Source organism: Ranitomeya imitator, chromosome 7 (genome assembly GCF_032444005.1).
Source record: "Ranitomeya imitator isolate aRanImi1 chromosome 7, aRanImi1.pri, whole genome shotgun sequence".
In the NCBI taxonomy this organism is placed as follows: domain Eukaryota; kingdom Metazoa; phylum Chordata; class Amphibia; order Anura; family Dendrobatidae; genus Ranitomeya; species Ranitomeya imitator.
Genome location: NC_091288.1, coordinates 222,480,035 through 222,503,673, shown reverse-complemented (window position 1 = coordinate 222,503,673; position 23,639 = coordinate 222,480,035). Strand labels below are relative to the sequence as shown.

At 45.6% G+C, this 23,639-nt stretch overlaps 1 protein-coding gene across 1 annotated transcript in view; it reads left to right on the top strand.

The window, feature by feature from the left end:
- The first annotated feature begins 14,873 nt into the window (after nucleotides 1-14,873).
- Nucleotides 14,874-23,639, top strand: part of LOC138645673 (reticulocyte-binding protein homolog 2a-like) — a 79,395-nt gene continuing 70,629 nt past the window's right edge. The window contains exon 1 of the mRNA XM_069735130.1: nucleotides 14,874-15,218. Within this exon, the coding sequence (XP_069591231.1) occupies nucleotides 14,900-15,218 (319 nt within the window). The 5' untranslated portion in view covers nucleotides 14,874-14,899. The remainder of the gene's footprint in view (nucleotides 15,219-23,639) is intronic.

Genomic DNA, 23,639 nt, shown 5'->3' with positions numbered 1-23,639 from the left:
TCTATGTCTCAGACCTTTTATGACCATACTGTATGTTCGGTAGTCTCTTTTGGGTTTCCTTATTAGTCACACTATGTACATGTTAGCATATCGACAATGCAGCGCATTTGTGAACCTGTGCATTAATTTAACCCCTTAATGATCTATGACGTGCTATGTGCGTCATAGGTCACCTCCTCCTTTTTGCTGCGGGCTCTGGTGCTGAGCCCGCATCTTTTCTGGCACACGATAGCTGTACCAATCATCTGTTATGTGCCACTAACAGCTGCGGGTGGAATGGCGATCCACCCACAGCTGTTAACTAGTTAGAAGCTGTTGTCAATCTCTGACAGCAGCATTTCACTTGCGCAAACCGGATGCACGTCTTAGCTCCGCCCATCGGTGTCCTTGTCACATGATCGCAGGTCGGCAATGGGTTGGCATGAGAACCCTAGGTCTGCAGGAGACCCCTGTGGTTGTCATTGCCGAACTTCTTTGAGCACTGCTCCGTGGTCGGCATGCACAGTAGATGAGCATTTCTACTATATGGAGCAGTGCAGAAGACCTATGTGTAACACAGGATGATTGCAGCTTCAGAAGTCCGGTCTCATCTTTCATTCCTGACTAGACCCCAAAATGTAATGTGATGATTATTATTATTATTATTATTTATTATTATAGCGCCATTTATTCCATGGCGCTTTACATGTGAGGAGGGGTATACATAATAAAACAAGTACAATAATCTTGAACAATACAAGTCACAACTGGTACAGGAGGAGAGAGGACCCTGCCCGCGAGGGCTCACAATCTAAAAGGGATGGGTGAGGATACAGGAGGAGAGAGGACCCTGCCCGCGAGGGCTCACAATCTACAAGGGATGGGTGAGGATACAGGAGGAGGGAGGACCCTGCCCGCGAGGGCTCACAATCTACAAGGGATGGGTGAGGATACAGGAGGAGAGAGGACCCTGCCCGCGAGGGCTCACAATCTACAAGGGATGGGTGAGGATACAGGAGGAGAGAGGACCCTGCCCGCGAGGGCTCACAATCTATAAGGGATGGGTGAGGATACAGGAGGAGAGAGGACCCTGCCCGCGAGGGCTCACAATCTACAAGGGATGGGTGAGGATACAGTAGGTAGGGTAGAGCTGGCCGTGCAGCGGTTTGGTCGATCGGTGGTCACTGCAGGCTGTAGGCTTGTCGGAAGAGGTGGGTCTTCAGGTTGTTTTTGAAGGTTTCGATGGTAGGCGAGAGTCTGATGTGTTGTGGTAGAGAATTCCAGAGAAGGGGGGATGCACGAGAGAAATCTTGTATGCGATTGTGGGAAGAGGAGATAAGAGGGGAGTAGAGAAGGAGATCTTGTGAGGATCGGAGGTTGCGTGCAGGAGAGTACCGGGAGACGAGGTCACAGATGTATGGAGGAGACAGATGGAGGAGATTGTAGCCTGTTATTCACAAGGATCTCCTTTCTGACCAACACCATGGTGTATGAGCCATGCTGTAAAATATTTCACCCAAAATAGCTTTATGGAGGATTATCAAAAGTGAAATGTCTGAGCTTCCATTCCATGGATTTATCCTTTATCCTCATGATTTGAAGATAGACCTAGATAAGATTTAAGCGACTGGTCTACATTGGTCTTGTCTTGTCTTGTGGGTCAATGTAAATGACAGTGCCCTTGGAATACACTTACTACTACTGATTCTCCATTTAGGAAAGTGGGAAGTCTAATGGGAAGCGCAGGGGCGGACACTGACAGCTTGGGGCCCCTGTGCAAGATATGTGTCAGGAACCCCCTCCTTTTATGGTGACAACGTTGCAAATATATATATATACATACAGTTGTGCTCAAAAGTTGACATACCCCGGCAGAATATTTGCTTTCTTGGCCTTTTTTCAGAGAATATGAATGATAAAACCAAAACTTTTCCTCCACTCATGGTTAGTGGTTGGGTGAAGCCATTTATTGTCAAACTACTGTGTTTTCTCTCTTTAAATCATAATGACAACCCAAAACATCCAAATGACCCTGATCAAAAGTTCACATACCCTGTTTCTTAATACCGTGTATTGCCCCCTCTAACACCAATGACAGCTTGAAGTCTTTTGTGGTAGTTGTGGATGAGGTTCTTTATTTTCTCACATGGTAAAGCTGCCCTCTCTTCGTGGCAAAAACCTCCAGTTCCTGTAAATTCCTGGGCTGTCTAGCATGAACTGCACGCTTGAGATCTCCCCAGAGAGGCTCAATGATATTTAGGTCAGGAGACTGAGATGGCCACTCCAGAACCATCACTTTGTTCTGCTGTAGCCAATGACAGGTCGACTTGGCCTTGTGTTTTGGATCTTTGTCATCTTGGAACGTCCAAGTATGTCCCATGTGCAGCTTCTGGGCTGATGAGTGCAAATATGCCTCCAGCATTTGCTGATAATACTGTATGCTGCATTCATCTTTCCTTCATCCTTGACCAAGTGTCCTGTGCATTTGTAGTTCACACATCTCCAAAACATCAGCGATCCACCTCCATGCTTTACAGTAGGAATGGTGTTCCTTTCATCATAGGCCTTGTTGACCTCTCTCCAAATGTAACGTTTATGGTTGTGGCCAAAAAGTTCAATTTTGTTCTCATCACTCCAAATTACCTTGTTACAGAAGTTTTGAGGCTTGTCCCTGAGCTGTTTTGTGTATTGTAGGTGAGATACTTTGTGGCATTTGCTCAGTAATGGCTTTCTTCTGGTGACGCGAACATGCAGCCCATTTTTCCGATCCATTGACAATTCTTTTGATTTCCTCATGCCTCACAATCCAGAAACATCAGTGGCTGGATGAAGGATGCAAGAGTCTGTCTGGATCCCAGAACCTCACTCAGCTTTTATGCACACGCACTGATTACAAGCAAACAGGTCACAGGTGAGGATGTTACCTTTAGTAGCCATTCACACCCATTTGTGTCAACTTCTGTGCATGTTATCAGGCCACAATCACCAGGGGATGTGAACTTTTGATCAGGGTCATTTGGATGTTTTGGGTTGTCATTATGATTTAAAAAGAGAAAACACAATAGTTGGACAATAAATGGCTTCACCCAACCACTAACCATGAGTGGAGAAAAAGTTTTGGTGTTCTCATTCAAATTCTCTGAAAAAAGGCCAAGACAGCAAAAAAAGCTATAATTCTGCCAGGGTATGTAAACTTTTGAGCACAATTGTATGATGTGCTCATCCACTTACAGACCGTATAGATCACATGCCTTGATCTATCCATTCATTCTCTCTATGGTTCAATGATGTGTAACACCTGAGGTTGCCTCCCTAATCTATAGTATATCCAGCATTATCTTTGTGTGGTCTCCAGGTTTTATCTTATTTGATATAAGTACTACTTGTCGACTTTTGTATGCAAATGTGGGCACTTTTTTTGCTTGTTTTCACCACTTTTTACCTTGTTTGTCCTATACAAACTTTTATACTTTTCCAAAGTTCTGCCTCCGTACTTCTTTGGGCCACTTATTCGCTGCTTTTCCTCCTTTATCTTTCTCCAGTGGGTGTAATGTTTGTCTTCACTCCTACTAGATGAAAGGTTAAAGTCCTTCTAATATCATGCCACATCCACATGTCCTGCAAAGCTGCCAGAATTTATGTTGAAGACTAGGGTTGAGCGACTCTTAGTTTTTTAGGGTCGAGTCGGGTTTCGGGAAACCCGACTATCTCAAAAGTCGAGTCGAGTGGAATAGGCCGATTATCGCGAAAAGTCGAGGATCGACCGAAACACGAAACCCAATGCAAAGTCAATGGGGAAGCATAGTCGGCAGTGAGTGGAGGCCAGGAAAACACCTACAGTGCCCATTTTAATGGCAAAAACATCCATTCTTGTTACTGAAGCTTGTCAATCTTAATTTACCTTATAATAATAGTTAGGCATTGGAAATTGGGGTTCATTTGGCTAAAGTTGTGGGGGGTAGGGCTGGTTCAAGTATTTAGTGGGCCCAGGTAATCTGGACTACCTCAGGGAAGTGGAGCAGGGAGAGGTAAGTATTTAAACTTTGCAAGTGCTGTGATCCAGAGCAAGCAGGGGGGGGCCCACTCGTTGGCATTGGCACTGGCACAGGGCCCCTCAAAGAACGGCGGTGTGTTTGCACGGCGGGGGCGCCTCCCACCAGCAGCGACACTTTTTGCGTACTATGAGGGGCCCTGTGCCAGTGACGTCGCCAACGAGTTTCCCCCCCCACCTGATGAAGGAACCTGCACCTTCATCTGCACCTTCCTCTTTGTCCCCGTGTAAGGTGGTATGGTATGCGGGAAGGGGAACCTGACTTTCAGCAGGGTCACAATCTTGCTGTGTAGCGTGCACGGCGAATGTAGCGTTCTGGCTCAATGTACCAGCAGACTCATCTATCACTGGCTGGGCAATGGGCAGGAGGAGGAGGAAACAAAGATATAGGCCCAAAGAATAAAGTGGGCTAAATGCAGTTCAAAATTGGTAACAGGACTAACCAGGGGGCATTGCTTTGTTCAGTGGAGGACAACTGTAATGAGAGGCTGACACAGAGAGTAGGCTCAAATCAGTAAGTAGGCTAAATGCAGTTCAAAATTGGTAACAGTAGTAAACAGGTGGCACTGGTTTGTTCAGTGTAGGAGAACATCAAGGAGCGGCAGACACCATTGGTAGGGCCAATAAAACAAGTAGGCCAAATGCAGTGTTATATTAAAAACAATTTAACGAGCGCCTGAAGATAGAAGCTAGGGAAAGGCAACCTGGAGAACACCTTGGAGCGGAAGACACCGTTTGTAGAACCCAGACCCAACTTGTAGGCCTAATGCAGTGTTGTTTCAACAACTATTTAACGAGAGCCTGAAGATTGAAGCTCGGGAAAGGCAACCAGGAGAACACCTTGGAGTGGCAGACACTGGTAGTAGGCCCCAACCCAACTAGTAGCCCCACTGCAGTTGTTCGATTAAAAAACTATTTAACGAGAGCCTGAAGATTGAAGCTCAGGAAAGGCAACCTGGAGAACACCTTGGAGCGGAAGACACTGGTAGTAGGCCCCAACCCAACTAGTAGCCCCACTGCAGTTGTTCCATTAAAAAACTATTTAACAAGAGCCTGAAGATTGAAGCTCAGGAAAGGCAACCAGGAGAACACCTTGGAGTGGCATACACTGGTAGTAGGCCCAAACCCAACTAGTAGCCCCACTGCAGTTGTTCGATTAAAAAAAATGCCAGACTGCACTCTTTCTACTATCGGATACCTTTTCAGGCATTGCAGACTGAGCTTCTTTAACCGGATGGACACGCTGTCCTCCAACATGTTTTGGCTTTGCCACGCGTTTTGGGCCAGATACGGGCCTGGCAGATGGAACCTGTTGCGATGTTGATGCCTGCTGCAGCCCCTCCTCCTCCACTTCAGAACTACTGCCGCCTGCACCCTGTTCCCCCAATGGCTGCCAATCTGGGTCAACAACTGGGTCATCTATAACCTCCTCTTCTATCTCGTGTGCAACTTCGTCTGTGTCACCGTGTAAGTCGGTGGTATAGCGTTCGTGACGGGGCAACATAGTCTCATCAGGGTCTGATTCTGGATCAGTACCCTGCGAGGGCAATGTTCTGGTCTGAGTCAAAGGACAAGCATAGTAGTCTGGCTGTGGCTGTGCATCTGTGCACTCCATGTCAGATTCAACTTGTAATGGGCATGGCCTGTTAACTGTTTCACTTTCTAACCATGAACGGTATGTGTAAAGAGCTCCATGGAGTAACCCGTTGTGTTGCCTGACGCATCCTTCTCTGTTGTTCTTGGTGAAGAAGACAAGGAAGCGACTTGTCCCTGACCGTGAACATCCACTAACGACGCGCTGCTTTTACATTTAGCAGTAACAGAAGGGGAGGCGAAAGAGCTAGAGGCTGAGTCAGCAAGGAAAGCCAAAACTTGTTCTTGCTGCTCCGGCTTTAAAAGCGGTTTTCCTACTCCCAGAAAAGGGAGCGTTCGAGGCCTTGTGTAGCCAGACGACGAACCTGGCTCAACAACTCGAGACTTAGGTGCTATATTGCTTTTCCCACGAGCACCTGATGCTCCACCACCACTACCATCATTACCAGCTGGCAATGACCACCCACGGCCACGGCCTCTTCCACCAGACTTCCTCATTGTTTGAAAAACGTAACCAAACTCACGATATTTTTTACTGTAAGACCAATTACAAGGTGAACTCAAACTTCTGTTTGATTTATATATCCCTTTATAGGTGGGTGAGACTGCAGGGAAAATCAGGCCCAATGTATAACAGTACACAGCTTCAGTGGCAGACAGATATGCCACTAACAGGACTGACGCTGTTGCAGACACTAACAATTAAAATCTCCCCCTTTTTATTTTTTCTGGGAGAATATTGAAGAAATGTGGCCCACACTTATACAGTATATGTTTAGTGGCACAAAATTAGAGACAGATGCCACACACAGCACTGGCACTGAGGCAGAATTGCCAATCTTAATCTCCCACTATTTTTTTTTTCCAGGGAGAATTTGAAAAAAATCTGGCCCAGTATTACACACTAGGTTTAATGTGGCACAAAATTTGAGACAGGTGGCACACACAGGACTGGCACCGAAGCAGAAATGCCAATCTTAATCTCCCACTATTTTTTTTTTCCGGGAGAATTTAAAAGAAATCTGGCAGAGTGTTACACACTAGGTTTAATGTGGCACAAAATTAGAGACAGGTGGCACACACAGGACTGGCACCGAAGCAGAAATGCCAATCTTAATCTCCCACTATTTTTTTTTCCTGGGAGAATTTTAAAAAAATCTGGCCCAGTATTACACACTAGGGTTTCTGTGGCACAAAATTAGAGACAGATGCCACACACAGGAGTGGCACCGAAGCAGAAATGCCAATCTTAATCTCCCACTAATTTTTTTTTATTTATGTGAGAATTGGCAAGAAATCAGGCCCACTGTTAGACTGTATGTTTTCTGTGCCAGAAAATGAGACACAGATGCCACACACAGGACTTCCACTGATGCAGATTTGTCAATTTTAATCTGCACCCTTTATTTTTTTTTTCTTCAGGGAGACTAGTGAATAAATCTGGGCCACTGTATTAGAGTATATTTTCTGTGGCAGAAAGTGGCTTGAAGAGATATAACAAAACAAAAAAAAGGGACTGTCCTACAATTACTATCTCCCTGTCTGCAGTAATCTCAGCCACGTATGGCAGGCAGCAATAAGGACTGGACTGATGCACAAATTAAATCAAAAGTGTGGACAAACAAAAAAGATAGCTGTGCAGAAAGGAAGGAGCAACAGGATTTGTGCTTTGAAAAAAGCAGTTGGTTTGCACAGCGGCGTACACACAGCAATGCAGCTATCAGGGAGCCTTCTAGGGCAGCCCAATGAGCTACAGCGCTGAGGGGAAAAAATCTAGCCTCCACTGTCCCTGCAAACAAAAGGTGGTGTTGGACAGTGGAAATCGCTACAGCACAAGCGGTTTGGAGGTTAATGGACCCTGCCTAACGCTATCCCTGCTTCTGACGAAGTGGCAGCAACCTCTCCCTAAGCTCAGATCAGCAGCAGTAAGATGGCGGTCGGGGGGAACGCCTCTTTATAGCCCCTGTGACGCCGCAGACAGCAAGCCAATCACTGCAATGCCCTTCTCTAAGATGGTGGGGACCAGGACCTATGTCATCATGCTGCCCACACTCTGCGTCCACCTTCATTGGCTGAGAAATGGCGCTTTTCGCGTCATTGAAATGCGACTTTCGCGCCAAAGTCGCGTACCGCATGGCCGACCCCACACAGGGATCGGTTCGGGTTTCATGAAACCCGACTTTGCCAAAAGTCGGCGACTTATGAAAATGAACGATCCGTTTCACTCAACCCTAGTAGGGACCTGTTCACACAGGAAATGCAGGTACAGAAACAAGCCAGAAGGAAAGGAGAATGAAGGAACAGGTTGGGACCTGTTCACACAGGAAGAGAAGTGCAAGACTGCAGATAGGAGTGGAAGAGCAGCAAGAGATAGCGTAGCAACAAAAGCTAAGCAGAGCAGAACCGCAAGGAATGCGGAGAGGAGCTGCAGCAAGAGATTTCTGCAGAAGCGGAGCCACAAGGAATGTGGAGAGGAGCTGCAGCAAGAGGTTTCTGCAGCAGCAAAGCAGAGCAGAACCGCAAGGAATGCGGAGAGGAGTTGCAGCAAGAGATTACTGCAGCAGCAGAAGCTAAGCAGAGTACAACGGAGCAGAACTGCAGGAGTGCGGAGCAGAGGTAAAGCCACAGAGGTACAGAGAAGGCAGAGCCGCAAGAGTGCGGAGCATAAGCAGACTGAGAACACATGGAAAGACACAACAACAGGGAAGGAAGCCACAGACGAGGAGACCGAGATAAGACTAAGTTCAGACAAGGAAATGGAACAAGACAAGAAACAAGGACAAAGACACAGGGGCCAGGATATTCTGCCTCCTGGAGGGTGGAAAACAAGATCAAGGCAATAGCACAGAGAAAAGCCTCCTGAGAGGGAGTAACACAGAGCAAGGCCAGGCAAACTCCGAAGCTAAACACAAACTGAGCTAACACATTGCACAGGCCCAGACCACAGGGTGGAGCTGCACTATATACAGGAGGCATCTTGGTAATTGGTCAGGAACAGATTAGACAGGTGCACCTGATTCCTATAAGAACCAGAGAGTTCAGGAGCTGCCCCCCTATTCACACAGCCAGGAAGCATCCAGAGAGCAGAGGCACAGAATATGGAGCTGGCACAAAACAGAAACCACATCATGGCCTGGAGCATTGGGTAATAGTGTGAGAGATGAGAGACCATGCCATGATGCCAGCAGAGTTGTTACAGATGCCCATAGTATATTTAAAAAATTTACCCTCAATAGGTATGTTTGTCAGCCCATGCACTTAGTGTATGGGCATTACGAGTCTAGAAGATTCGCTCCTTTGTAATGGGACAGTTTTTTTTATGAGGCCCTCATCCATATTTCTTCCAAGGGGGGATTGGAGTGCATGCAAATTTGCCCTTGCATTCAATGCATAAGGAAACAGTATGGCAGGACCAACTGAAGAATGCGAAGTGGGTTTTCCTGTGGCCTCCAGTATCGGGGTTCAAAGGCTTATTGGGTGCATATGACATGGTAGCAGGGCGGGCCTTTCATTCAATGCAACATTTTTTCAGGAAGCCCTCCTGTACCTCTCGTGAAAGGGGTATTGGGGAGCGTTGTAATTCTTGGCAGCCCAGCCACTCACTGGATAGGCAATAACAGCATAGGAGACCCACTGTTTAATAATGGCCCTTTAAGAATATTAATGCCACCTGATGCCCCTCTAAAAATAGGCTCTGTGACTTTAAGAATCCCTCCTTCATAAATGAAACAAGATGTGTCAGGTATGTGTCACACACCACATGGCCAGCTAGGGGTGTTACATGTTACAATGACATTTCCCAGTGAATGCATTTGTAGTGGTTGAAAGCAATGTTAAAGTTGAAAAAACACATCAAAAGCGAGGCGTGTGAACATACCCCAGGTGGTGGAGGAACATTTTGGTCTGAGGTAAATTATTTTGCTTTATATCCTTCCTCTAGTGTTAGGGTCATTTAAATGCATACAAATTCTACATACATTTGTTTATTGCATCAAGACTTTTTGACTTTTTCAGGAACTTATTTTTAAACAAAATACAATAAAATAAAACTATTTTACTAAATTGTAAAAAGCTCTTATTAAATTTATAACATTTGTGTTGTTGGGGTCAATTTCGACCCAGGTCTAATATAAGAATAAAAAAACAATAATAAGTCCCAAAACTGAACTCCTAAACACAAACAAAACTCATAAACAAAAAACAGACAACAGCCCACAGCCAGCTCTACCTCCAACAACTTGAGTTAGGGACATGTCCAGGCATGTATGGCCAAATCAGCTTAGAGTTGGTACTTTGCAGAGTATACATCTCCAGTTTACACATGCATCAATGAGGAGAAGATTTGATGTAAGCCAAATTCTGGATTATATCTTAGATGATAATGAATCAGAGGACACAGCAGCAAACTGATACAGATGAACAGGTTTCTGAGGAGGAAGATGACGTGGAGTATCAACCGGAAGACACAGACAGTTCTGATCAGTCTGATGAGGAGGTCACTGGTGCTGAAGCTGCTCCCGCTAAAAGATTCAAATCCAAAAGTGGAAAGATCAGTTGGAGCTCAGTACCTCCAGATGTACATGGCAGGGCAGACGCTGCAAATGTCACAAAAATGACCCCTGGGATCACAAGGTTTGCTGTGACAAGAGTAAGTGACATCAAGACATGTTTTGATCTGTTTATGCCATTGTCAATAAAAAAAGTCATTATTGCTATGACAAACCTTGAAGGAAAAGAAGTCCACGGCAACATGTGGAATGACCATGATGATGTCCTGGATGCCTACATTGGTGTTCTTCTCCTTGCTGGAGTGTACAAATCCTGCAATGAGGCCACTGATAGTCTCTGGGACGCATCGACAGGCAGGAATATTTTCCGGGCAACAATGTCACTTCAAAAGTTTCAAATGATATCAAGAGTCCTCAGATTTGACAACAGAAACACCAGAACAAAATCTGACAAACCTTGCTCCCATCAGGGATGTTTGGGAGAAATGGGTGCAGCTCCTTCCACTGATGTTCAATCCAGGGCCAGAGGTGACAGTAGACGAACATTTTCTCCCTTTCCGCGGAAAATGCCCCTTCCGGCAACATGTGCCAAGTAAGCCAGGCAAATATGGCATAAAAATCTGGGCAGCCTGTGATGCAAAAACTAGCTATGCATGGAATCTACAGATTTACACAGGCAAGTCTGCAAGTGGCATCCCTGAAAAAAAAACAAGGACTGCAGGGTCACAACATTACTTGTGACAATTTTTTTTACCAGCTATGACCTTGGACATGAACTTCTCAGGAGGAAAATCACCATGGTGGGCACAGTGAAAAAAAGCAAACCTGAGCTGTCCGCTGAATTGTTGCAGATGAAAGACAGGGCTCCACTTTCCTCAAAGTTTGTTTTTACAGACTCCACCACTGCTGTTTCATACTGCCCCTAAAAACGACGGAATGTGGTACTGATGTCCACACTTCACAAAGATGCTGCTGTGTCATCAGGAAGTGACAAAAAGCCCAGAATCATCCTGGACTATAACAAAAACAAAGGAGGAGTGGGCAACCTGGACAAGCTGACTGCCACCTACACTTGCCAGCGAATGACTAGGAGATGGCCAATGGTTGTATTTTACAACATCCTTGATGTGTCAGCATGCAATTCATTTGTGTTGTGGACCCACATTCACCAAGGATGGAATTCAAAGAAAAAAAACAAGCGGACAACACAAAGAGCATCATCACCAGCATCCTCCTCAACCAGGCCTGCCTCAACATCAACCACAACAGCCACAACCCCAGTGAGACCACCTGATTCTAAAAGAAAGAGGTGTCAGGTCTGCCCTAGCAATAAGGACAGAAAGACAAACACATCGTACTTCGCCTGCAAAGAACACACAAAAAATGTCACTTTTTGCCACACATGCATCTAAATACTAATGCATCTAAAAACTAGAACTTTATTTCTGTTGATTTGATTTGCTTGATTGATTGCTGTTTATTTGTTTGACCTAGAAAAGCTACTTTTTATTATTATTGCTATTAATGTTAATATAATTTTCATCTTTTATTTGTATTAAAGTTCTATAAAAAAAAATCTTGTGTTTTGCCTTTTTCATAAAGTAGTTAGATATGGGTCAAAATTGACCCGTAACACGATAGATGTTACTAGAGTTAATAATATAAAATATATATATGTATATTTTTTCTACATTTAAGAAATGTGTTCTAAAACCCTTCAGTAATAGTCAGGTAATATAATAAACTTTTTTAAGTTTACATTATTCTCTTGAGATTCATTTCACAATATTTTTATATTGAAAATGAAGAGTATAGTCTCAAATGAAAGGCCCAGGGGGCCACAACAAAAATATTAAAATCAATCCTTCCATGGATGAGAAACCCTAACAAGGTAACTAAGAGGTAAGAAACAAATTGGATCATAAATAACTGTTTTTAGGGCATCCTAGGGGTGATTTAAGACACGGGTCAAAACCGACCCGTTAACATAAGAAAGAGTAACAGAAAGCTAACACTAGAGGAAGGATATATACAAGTCATTACCCTGGAAAGGATGCACCTTAACAAATTTCCCAGCAAAATCCATTTTGGTTATGTTATTGTATGTTTGTTGGTGCACCTGTAAAAATGGCGTGAAACTCTGACAAAATTGCTTACAGCTGTGACCTAGGAGTCTGAAATATTTCCAGGGGCGATCCTCATGATGTTCCTGTGTCATTTGAGCAGTGTTTCCATCATTTTCTGCCATTTTTAGACCTTAAGATGACCCCCGGGGGTTTGCGGTAAAAATACTCGGGTTTCCCATAGACTTACATTGGGCTCGTTGCTCGGGTCGAGTACCTGAGTATTCCAATTTGCTCGCTCATCACTAATCGTGACGTCAGCAAAGCATTTGATAAAGTATCTCATAGTATCCTTATTGAAATAATGACTAAGTATGGAATGGACAAGGCAAATATTAGGTGGATTCATAACTGGCTTAGTGATCGGACCCAAAGAGTGGTCGTAAATGGCTGCACATCCAGTTAAAAGAATGTCTCAAGTGGGGCACCTCAGGGCTCTGTCCTGGGCCTGTATTGTTCAACATCTTTATCAATGATTTAGATGAAGGAATTGAGGGTACACTGATTACATTTGCTGATGACACAAAGCTAGGAGGGATAGATAATACTAGAGAAGAGAGAGGATTCAAAAAGATATAAATAAACTGGAGCAGTGGGCAGCAACTAACAGAATGGTTTTTAATTGGGAAAAATGCAAAGTACTACATCTGGGCAATAAAAATGAAAAAAGCCTATACAGAATGGGAGGAATAGGGCTAAGCAACAGCACTTGTGAAAAAGACTTGGGTATACTAATAGATCACACACTGAACATGAGTCAACAGTGTGATGCAGCAGAAAAGAGGCAAATGCAATTCTGGGATGTATTAACAGAAGCATACAGTCTAGATCACGTGAAGTCATTATTGTCCTCTACTCCTCTTTGGTCAGACCTCACCTGGAATACTGTGTCCAGTTTTGGGCTCCTTCTTTTAAAAAGGACATCAACAAACTGGAGCAAGTTCAGAGAAGAGCGACCAGAATGGTGACCGGTCTGCAAACCATGTCCTATGAGGAACGGTTACAGGATTTGGGAATGTTTAGCTTGCAAAAAAGAAGACGGACAGGAGACTTAATAGCTGTCTACAAATATCTCGAGGGCTGTCACATTGTAGAAGGATCATCTTTGTTCTCATTTGCACAAGGAAAGACTAGAAGCAACGGGATGAAACTGAATGGGAGGAGACACAGATTAGATATTAGAAAAATCTTTTTGACAGTGAGGGTGATCAATGAGTGGAACAGGCGGCCATGAGAGGTGGTGAGTTCTCCTTCAATGGAAGTCTTCAAACAGAGGCTGGACAGACATCTGCCTGGGATGATTTGGTGAATCCTGCTTTCAGCAGGGGGTTGGACCAGATGACCCAGGAGATCCTGTCAAACTCTAACATTCAATTCAATTCAATTCAAATGAGCTTTATTGGCAGGACTAAGTACATGTTAGCATTGCCAAAGCATATGGTAAAAATACGGGGGTGGGGGAGGGGGGCATATAGAGGTCCAGGATATATGTTTCCAGGGTGGGGTACAGGAGTCCATGACATATCAGGCTCTTTAGTCGGGGGATAGGGACATGTCTAGTGTTGGGGTACAGGAGTCCATGACATATCGGGCTCCTCTTAGTCTGTGGCAGGCACTGACATATTCCGCTGCTACGGCCGCTGCACTTTCCTCTTCCCCCAGTATTATCGGCAGTTTCTCTTCCTCCTCCATGGAGGTGAAATCTGGGAGGAGATCAGACAGTCTTTTGAAGTGAGTGTCCCTCACTGCGGAGTATTTGGGGCACCTCAGCATGAAGTGGGCCTCATCCTCCACGGCCTCCTGGGGGCACTGCTGGCAGAGTCTGTTCTCTCGGGGCTTGTAGTTCTGTGGGTGCCGCCCGGATTCGATGAGTAGGCTGTGGGCGCTCAGTCTGTACCGGCTCAGGATCTGTCGATCTTTGGGGTTTTCTAGTTTCTCTAGATATGGGGCCAGTTTGTACTCCCTCTGTAGATTCCGGTATATTGTCAGTTCTATGATTCTATGAATCAGAAGTGACCTCCCTTCAACAGAGAAGAGTGGAAGAGAAGAAGCTGCTCTGTCGACGTGATATCACCAGGAGCCACAGAATAGAAGTTCATGACCGCTATGAGTCAGCAGAGATTGGTGCTAAAGTTCTAAGAACCATAGGTAAAAATTAGCACAGTCCCGGGATAACCCTTTGACTATACTGCTACTGTTAAACTTTGAACGTTCTGCAATTTATAAATTGGCCAAAACATCTGGAAAACAGAAAGCAATTTATTACTGGAATTGTGCATTTTTTTCCTTTATGATTTGCACAAAATTTTTCTTTAAATGTCAATTAAATGTGCTCCATTCCCATATTTAGTGATTATATGTATACCCGAAGATTTTGGCTCAAATTTAGTGACATTTTCATGGAAAATGTGACGTTTTGCTTAGAAAAGACACAAAAAATTAAACACTTGAGAGTTTTTTTTATTTTGCGCAAGAATTTGGCACAAGAAATGTCAACAACTTGCACAAGGACAAAATGTGTTGTTTCCTCCATCTAGTTGGTACATTTCCAAATGTAAAAGTGAAACTAAGGGGCAAAGGTGTGAACGGTTAGACGGCAAAAACACTGAGGATAAAGATACAGAAGAGAAAAGTTCTTATAGGAGATGGACGTCAAAAAGCTTCAAGAAAATATCTGTAGTTTTACCCTGGATGACGGGCCCCGGGGTAATCAGGGATACTCGCGGGTTCTCTTGCAGCTCTTCGGTTACTGTGGTCACGGGAAATCCTCCTTCATCAACTCCTGTAAGTACGTGCTGGATGATGGAGAAGATTTCATAGCACACGCTGAAGCAGCAGGTAATAATGAACCCATGACCATGGAGAGACAAGCCTGCGACCTCACCAAGAACATCACCATGGTGGACAACAGAGGGAGTTCAAACATGAACATCTTCCAGAGAGCAGAAATCTACGCCCAACTGGGTGAGTAAATGCTAAAAACATGAATATGGGAAGAGAATAATAGTACTGTCCTTATTACATCCTCTTATACATAGTATGACAGAGGTGACATCCATAGCTGGATCTAATGATGGTATATGGAGGATTGGGCATGACATGCTAACAGTGACTCCTTGGTTATTATGTAAAGTGGCGCGCGGTGGGATCCATGGGCGAGGTAATCATGTTTCATGCCCCGACATGCTACATGAAAATAGAGGTCTTGGCTGGGTGTGTGGACTTTAACACGAGGTCACTTCACCCTTGCAGGCTGCATGGTGCTTGTGATTTAGGCTGGTCAGGACCAGATGTTATTGCGTTCAAAGAGGGAGACCTCCACTTAATAATAAGCTGTCTTTTACAGAACCTTGATGTAGGGAGGAGTATGTACAGAGGATAGCGGGCACAAATCTTCATGGACATTTCTTCTAATACACAGAATATCATAATCCACCTTGCTTTTACTTCCTAAACTCACACGATTATGCCTCATTTAGTTACTCTGCCATCACCACAACACAGTACATTGCTCCGGGAGCCTCCCTTGCCCCCAATAACAACACTATAGTCTAGTGCAGGGGTCCCCAAACTACGGCCCGCGGGTCGCATCCGGCCCCCGGAGGCCTTTTACCCGGCCCCCGCAGCAATTCACATGTTCCTCTCACTTCTGAGCGCCCGGCGCTATGCAGAAGCGAGAGTTCGGCGCTCATCTTCCAGACTGAGACTCCAGACCTAGATGAGCACGTCGCACGTAGTGACGCGTGACGTGCGCATCTAGGCCTGACAGACGAACAGCGAGGAGCGCGGGCAGCACGCGAGCGGCTACGCAACAGTGCACTGCTAGGTAATGTATAGTTTTCTTTGTTTTTTAAGCGGGGATGGGGGGTGGGGTTTGGGAGAGAACACAGAGCATGGGAGCTGGACCTATATGGGAGAGAACACAGAGCATGGGAGCTGGACCTATATGGGGGAACACAGAGCATGGGAGCTGGACCTATATGGGGGAACACAGAGCATGGGAGCTGGACCTATATGGGGGAACACAGAGCATGGGAGCTGGACCTATATGGGGGAACACAGAGCATGGGAGCTGGACCTATATGGGGGAACACAGAGCATGGGAGCTGGACCTATATGGGGGAACACAGAGCATGGGAGCTGGACCTATATGGGGGAACACAGAGCATGGGAGCTGGACCTATATGGGGGAACACAGAGCATGGGAGCTGGACCTATATGGGGGAACACAGAGCATGGGAGCTGGACCTATATGGGGGAACACAGAGCATGGGAGCTGGACCTATATGGGGGAACACAGAGCATGGGAGCTGGACCTATATGGGAGAGAACACAGAGCATGGGAGCTGGACCTATATGGGGGAACACAGAGCATGGGAGCTGGACCTATATGGGGGAACACAGAGCATGGGAGCTGGACCTATATGGGGGAACACAGAGCATGGGAGCTGGACCTATATGGAGGAACACAGAGCATGGGAGCTGGACCTATATGGGGGAAGACAGAGCATGGAGCTGGACCTATATGGGGGAAGACAGAGCATGGGAGCTGGACCTATATGGGGGAACACAGAGCATGGAGCTGGACATATATGGAGGAACACAGAGCATGGGAGCTGGACCTATATGGAGGAACACAGAGCATGGGAGCTGGACCTATATGGGGGAACACAGAGCATGGAGCTGGACCTATATGGAGGAACACAGAGCATGGGAGCTGGACCTATATGGGGGAAGACAGAGCATGGGAGCTGGACCTATATGGGGGAAGACAGAGCATGGAGCTGGACCTATATGGGGGAACACAGAGCATGGAGCTGGATCTATATGGGGGAAGACAGAGCATGGAGCTGGACCTATATGGGGGAACACAGAGCATGGAGCTGGACCTATATGGGGGAACACAGAACATGGAGCTGGACCTATATGGGGGAACACAGAGCATGGGAGCTGGACCTATATGGGGGAACACAGAGCATGGAGCTGGACCTATATGGGGGAACACAGAGCATGGAGCTGGACCTATATGGAGGAACACAGAGCATGGGAGCTGGACCTATATGAGGGAACACAGAGCATGGAGCTGGACCTATATGGGGGAAGACAGAGCATGGGAGCTGGACCTATATGGGGGAACACAGAGCATGGAGCTGGACCTATATGGGGGAACACAGAACATGGAGCTGGACCTATATGGGGGAACACAGAGCATGGGAGCTGGACCTATATGGGGGAACACAGAGCATGAGAGCTGGACCTATATGGGGGAACAGAGAGCATGGGAGCTGGACCTATATGGGGGAAGACAGAGCATGGAGCTGGACCTATATGGGGGAAGACAGAGCATGGGAGCTGGACCTATATGGGGGAACACAGCATGGGAGCTGGACCTATATGGGGGAACACAGAGCATGGAGCTGGACCTATATGGGGGAAGACAGAGCATGGGAGCTGGACCTATATGGGGGAACACAGAGCATGGGAGCTGGACCTATATGGGGGAAGACAGAGCATGGGAGCTGGACCTATATGGGGGAACACAGAGCATGGGAGCTGGACCTATATGGGGGAAGACAGAGCATGGAGCTGGACCTATATGGGGGAAGACAGAGCATGGGAGCTGGACCTATATGGGGAAACACAGCATGGGAGCTGGACCTATATGGGGGAACACAGAGCATGGAGCTGGACCTATATGGGGGAACACAGAGCATGAGAGCTGGACCTATATGGGGGAAGACAGAGCATGGAGCTGGACATATATGGGGGAGCACAGAGCATGGAGCTGGACCTATATGGGGGAACACAGCATGGGAGCTGGACCTATATGGGGGAACACAGAGCATGGAGCTGGACCTATATGGGGGAACACAGAGCATGAGAGCTGGACCTATATGGGGGAAGACAGAGCATGGAGCTGGACATATATGGGGGAACACAGAGCATGGGAGCTGGACCTATATGGGGGAACACAGAGCATGGAGCTGGACCTATATGGGGGAACACAGCATGGGAGCTGGACCTATATGGGGGAACACAGAGCATGGAGCTGGACCTATATGGGGGAACACAGAGCATGAGAGCTGGACCTATATGGGGGAAGACAGAGCATGGAGCTGGACATATATGGGGGAACACAGAGCATGGGAGCTGGACCTATATGGGGGAGCACAGAGCATGGGAGCTGGACCTATATGGGGGAACACAGCATGAGAGCTGGACCTATATGGGGGAACACAGAGCATGGAGCTGGACCTATATGGGGGAACACAGAGCATGGAGCTGGACCTATATGGGGGAACACAGAGCATGGGAGCTGGACCTATATGGGGGAACACAGCATGGGAGCTGGACCTATATGGGGGAACACAGAGCATGGGAGCTGGACCTATATGGGGGAAGACAAAGCATGGAGCTGGACCTATATGGGGGAAGACAGAGCATGGGAGCTGGACCTATATGGGGGAACACAGAGCATGGGAGCTGGACCTATATGGGGGAACACAGAGCATGGAGCTGGACCTATATGGGGGAACAGAGAGCATGGGAGCTGGACCTATATGGGGGAACACAGAGCATGGAGCTGGACCTATATGGGGGAACACAGAGCATGGGAGCTGGACCTATATGGGGGAACACAGAGCATGGAGCTGGACCTATATGGGGGAACAGAGAGCATGGGAGCTGGACCTATATGGGGGAAGACAGCATGGGAGCTGGACCTATATGGGGGAACACAGAGCATGGAGCTGGACCTATATGGGGGAAGACAGAGAATGGGAGCTGGACCTATATGGGGGAACACAGAGCATGGAGCTGGACCTATATGGGGGAACACAGAGCATGGAGCTGGACCTATATGGGGGAGCACAGAGCATGGAGCTGGACCTATATGGGGGAAGACAGAGCATGGACCTGGACCTATTTGGGGGAACACAGAGCATGGGAGCTGGACCTATATGGGGGTGATTGTTGGTATATTGTTTTTGTAGGGCTGTATATATATATACAGTGGGGCAAAAAAGTATTTAGTCAGTCAGCAATAGTGCAAGTTCCACCACTTAAAAAGATGAGAGGCGTCTGTAATTTACATCATAGGTAGACCTCAACTATGGGAGACAAACTGAGGAAAAAAAATCCAGAAAATCACATTGTCTGTTTTTTAACATTTTATTTGCATATTATGGTGGAAAATAAGTATTTGGTCAGAAACAAAATTTCATCTCAATACTTTGTAATATATCCTTTGTTGGCAATGACAGAGGTCAAACGTTTTCTGTAAGTCTTCACAAGGTTGCCACACACTGTTGTTGGTATGTTGGCCCATTCCTCCATGCAGATCTCCTCTAGAGCAGTGATGTTTTTGGCTTTTCGCTTGGCAACACGGACTTTCAACTCCCTCCAAAGGTTTTCTATAGGGTTGAGATCTGGAGACTGGCTAGGCCACTCCAGGACCTTGAAATGCTTCTTACGAAGCCACTCCTTCGTTGCACTGGCGGTGGGCTTTGGATCATTGTCATGTTGAAAGACCCATCCACGTTTCATCTTCAATGCCCTTGCTGATGGAAGGAGGTTTGCACTCAAAATGTCACGATACATGGCCCCATTCATTCTTTCATGTACCCGGATCAGTCGTCCTGGCCCCTTTGCAGAGAAACAGCCCCAAAGCATGATGTTTCCACCACCATGCTTTACAGTAGGTATGGTGTTTGATGGATGCAACTCAGTATTCTTTTTCCTCCAAACACGACAAGTTGTGTTTCTACCAAACAGTTCCAGTTTGGTTTCATCAGACCATAGGACATTCTCCCAAAACTCCTCTGGATCATCCAAATGCTCTCTAGCAAACTTCAGACGGGCCCGGACATGTACTGGCTTAAGCAGTGGGACACGTCTGGCACTGCAGGATCTGAGTCCATGGTGGCGTAGTGTGTTACTTATGGTAGGCCTTGTTACATTGGTCCCAGCTCTCTGCAGTTCATTCACTAGGTCCCCCCGCGTGGTTCTGGGATTTTTGCTCACCGTTCTTGTGATCATTCTGACCCCACGGGGTGGGATTTTGCGTGGAGCCCCAGATCGAGGGAGATTATCAGTGGTCTTGTATGTCTTCCATTTTCTAATTATTGCTCCCACTGTTGATTTCTTCACTCCAAGCTGGTTGGCTATTGCAGATTCAGTCTTCCCAGCCGGGTGCAGGGCTACAATTTTGTTTCTGGTGTCCTTTGACAGCTCTTTGGTCTTCACCATAGTGGAGTTTGGAGTCAGACTGTTTGAGGGTGTGCACAGGTGTCTTTTTATACTGATAACAAGTTTAAACGGGTGCCATTACTACAGGTAATGAGTGGAGGAAAGAGGAGACTCTTAAAGAAGAAGTTACAGGTCTGTGAGAGCCAGAAATCTTGATTGTTTGTTTCTGACCAAATACTTATTTTCCACCATAATATGCAAATAAAATGTTAAAAAAACAGACAATGTGATTTTCTGGATTTTTTTTTCTCAGTTTGTCTCCCATAGTTGAAGTCTACCTATGATGTAAATTACAGACGCCTCTCATCTTTTTAAGTGGTGGAACTTGCACTATTGCTGACTGACTAAATACTTTTTTGCCCCACTGTATATATATATATATATATATATATATATATATATTGGTATTTTACTAATAGCAATTTGGAATCCCTAGGAAACAATGACGTCAAGAAAGAGAAAAATTGACTCGGAGTGTAGGATATTCAAAGAACAGTGGACTTATGATTACTTTTTCATGCAGTACAAGGAAAGAGCTGTGTGTTTGATATGTCAGAATATAGTGGCTGTGTTTAAAGAATATAATTTGCGTCGACACTATCAAACTCAACATAAAGATAAATATGATTGTTTGGTTGGAGATGTAAGGAAAGATAACATATTAAAACTGAAACATTCATTGACAACTCAGCAAAATACTTTTGTGAAGCAGAAGCGGCTAAACATTTCATCACTGCGAGCAAGTTTTCAAGTTGCCAAGCTAATAGCGTGCACTGGCAGGCCATTCGTGGAGGGAGAATTTGTTAGAGTGCCTTTTTTTCCGTCGCCAAAGAGATGTGTCCAGAAAAGTCAGACTTGATTAGTACAGTTAGTCTTTCAGGATCTACAATTACACGAAGGATTGAAGAAATGGGAGACAATTTGCATCAGCATTTGCAAAACTTTGCAAGAAAACTTTCCTATTTTTCCTTGGCACTTGATGAGAGCAATGATGTTTGAGATTCTGCACAACTTCTAATTTTTATTCGTGGGACGAATGACAATTTTGAAGTCATGGAAGAGCTTGCTGCACTGCAAAGCATCAAAGGAACAACTACAGGAGAGGATATCATAGTAACATAGTTAGTAAGGCCGAAAAAAGACATTTGTCCATCCAGTTCAGCCTATATTCCATCATAATAAATCCCCAGATCTACGTCCTTCTACAGAACCTAATAATTGTATGATACAATATTGATATCTATGAAAAGCTTTCCCAAACTGTGAAGGATTTGGAGCTAGACTGGGCTAAACTAGCCAGTGTGACAACTGATGGTGCACCTAGCATGGTGGGGTCTAAGAAAGGAGTAATTGCTTGCATTAAACAAGAGATGGACAAACGTAACCATTCTCATCCAATAGCCATACACTGCCTCATCCACCAACAAGCGCTATGTAGTAAATCACTGAAGTGGGACTCTGTTATGAAAATCGTGGTATCCTGTGTTAACTTCATTAGAGCTAATGCACTAAACCACTGACAATTTCAGGAATTTCTGTCTGAGCTAAATGTTGCCTATGAAGATATTCTGTACCACACAGAAGTCCGTTGGCTGAGTCGAGGCAGAGTTTTGAGAAATTTTTATGGCTTCCACAGATTGCAGATTTTATGCTGTCAAAAAACAAAGAAGTACCAGAGCTCAGTGATGCAGAATGGAAATGGCACCTCGCCTTTCTGACAGATGTAACAGAGCTACTCAACAGTTTAAATGTGCAACTTCAAGGAAAAGGGAAGCTCATCTGTGATATGCACTCACATGTGAAAGCATTTGAAGGAAAATTAGGCCTCCTTATCAATAGTGTTGAGCGATACCGTCCGATACTTGAAAGTATCGATATCGGATAGTATCGGCCGATACCCGAAAAGTATCGGATATCGCCGATACCGATACCCGATACCAATACAAGTCAATGGGACACCAAGTATCGGAAGGTATCCTGATGGTTCCCAGGGTCTGAAGGAGAGGATACTCTCCTTCAGGCCCTGGGATCCATATTAATGTGTAAAATAAAGAATTAAAATAAAAAATATTGATATATTGACCTTTCCGGAGGCCCCTGGACATCACCCCTGGTAACCGGCAGCCTTCTTTGCTTAAAATGAGCGCGTTTAGGGCCTTCCATGACGTCACGGCTTCTGATTGGTCGCGTGCCGCTCATGTGACCGCCACGCGACCAATCACAAGCCGTGACGTCATTCTCAGGTCCTAAATTCCTAGAATGAGAGTTTAGGGCCTGAGAATGACGTCGCGGCTTGTGATTGGTCGCGTGGCGGTCACATGAGCGGCACGCGACCAATCAGAAGCCGTGACGTCATGGTAGTCCCTAAATGCGCTCATTTTAAACAAAGAAGGCTGCCGGTTACCAGCGTGATGTCCAGGGGCCTCCGGAGAGGTCAATATATCAATATTTTTTATTTTAATTTTTTATTTTACACATTAATATGGATCCGATACCGATTCCCGATACCACAAAAGTATCGGAACTCGGTTTCGGAATTCCGATACCGCAAGTATCGGTCGATACCCGATACTTGCGGTATCGGAATGCTCAACACTACTTATCAAACAAGTGAAAGAGGAAAATTTCTGCCATCTCCCCTTAACTCAAAATCTGTTAGCAGAAAAACCCATGGTTGCATTTCCAAAAGAAACATGTGTGAATTCACTGGAAAAATTGCAAAAGGAATTCCAATTCAGATTTAAAGAGCTTCATCTCCATGAACAGGACATACAGCTTTTCCGTAACCCATTTTCTATTGATATTGAAAATGTGGATGCAATTTACCAAATGGAACTGGCTGAACTGCAGAATTGTGACTCTCTGAAAGACGCCTTCAAGTCAAGCAGCTTGCCTAACTTCTCTGCATCTCTCCCCTCTGAGACCTATCCTAATCTCAGGAATCATGCACTCAAAATGGCAACCATCTTTGGCAGCACTTATGTTTGTGAACAGACTTTTTCCAGAATGAAACATTTGAAATCTCCAACCAGATCTAGACTAACTGATGTGCACTTGCATCACTTGTTACGGCTAGCAGTGACAAATATGGAACCGGACATTGACCACCTCATCAGTCAAAAGCAGGCCCATAGTTCC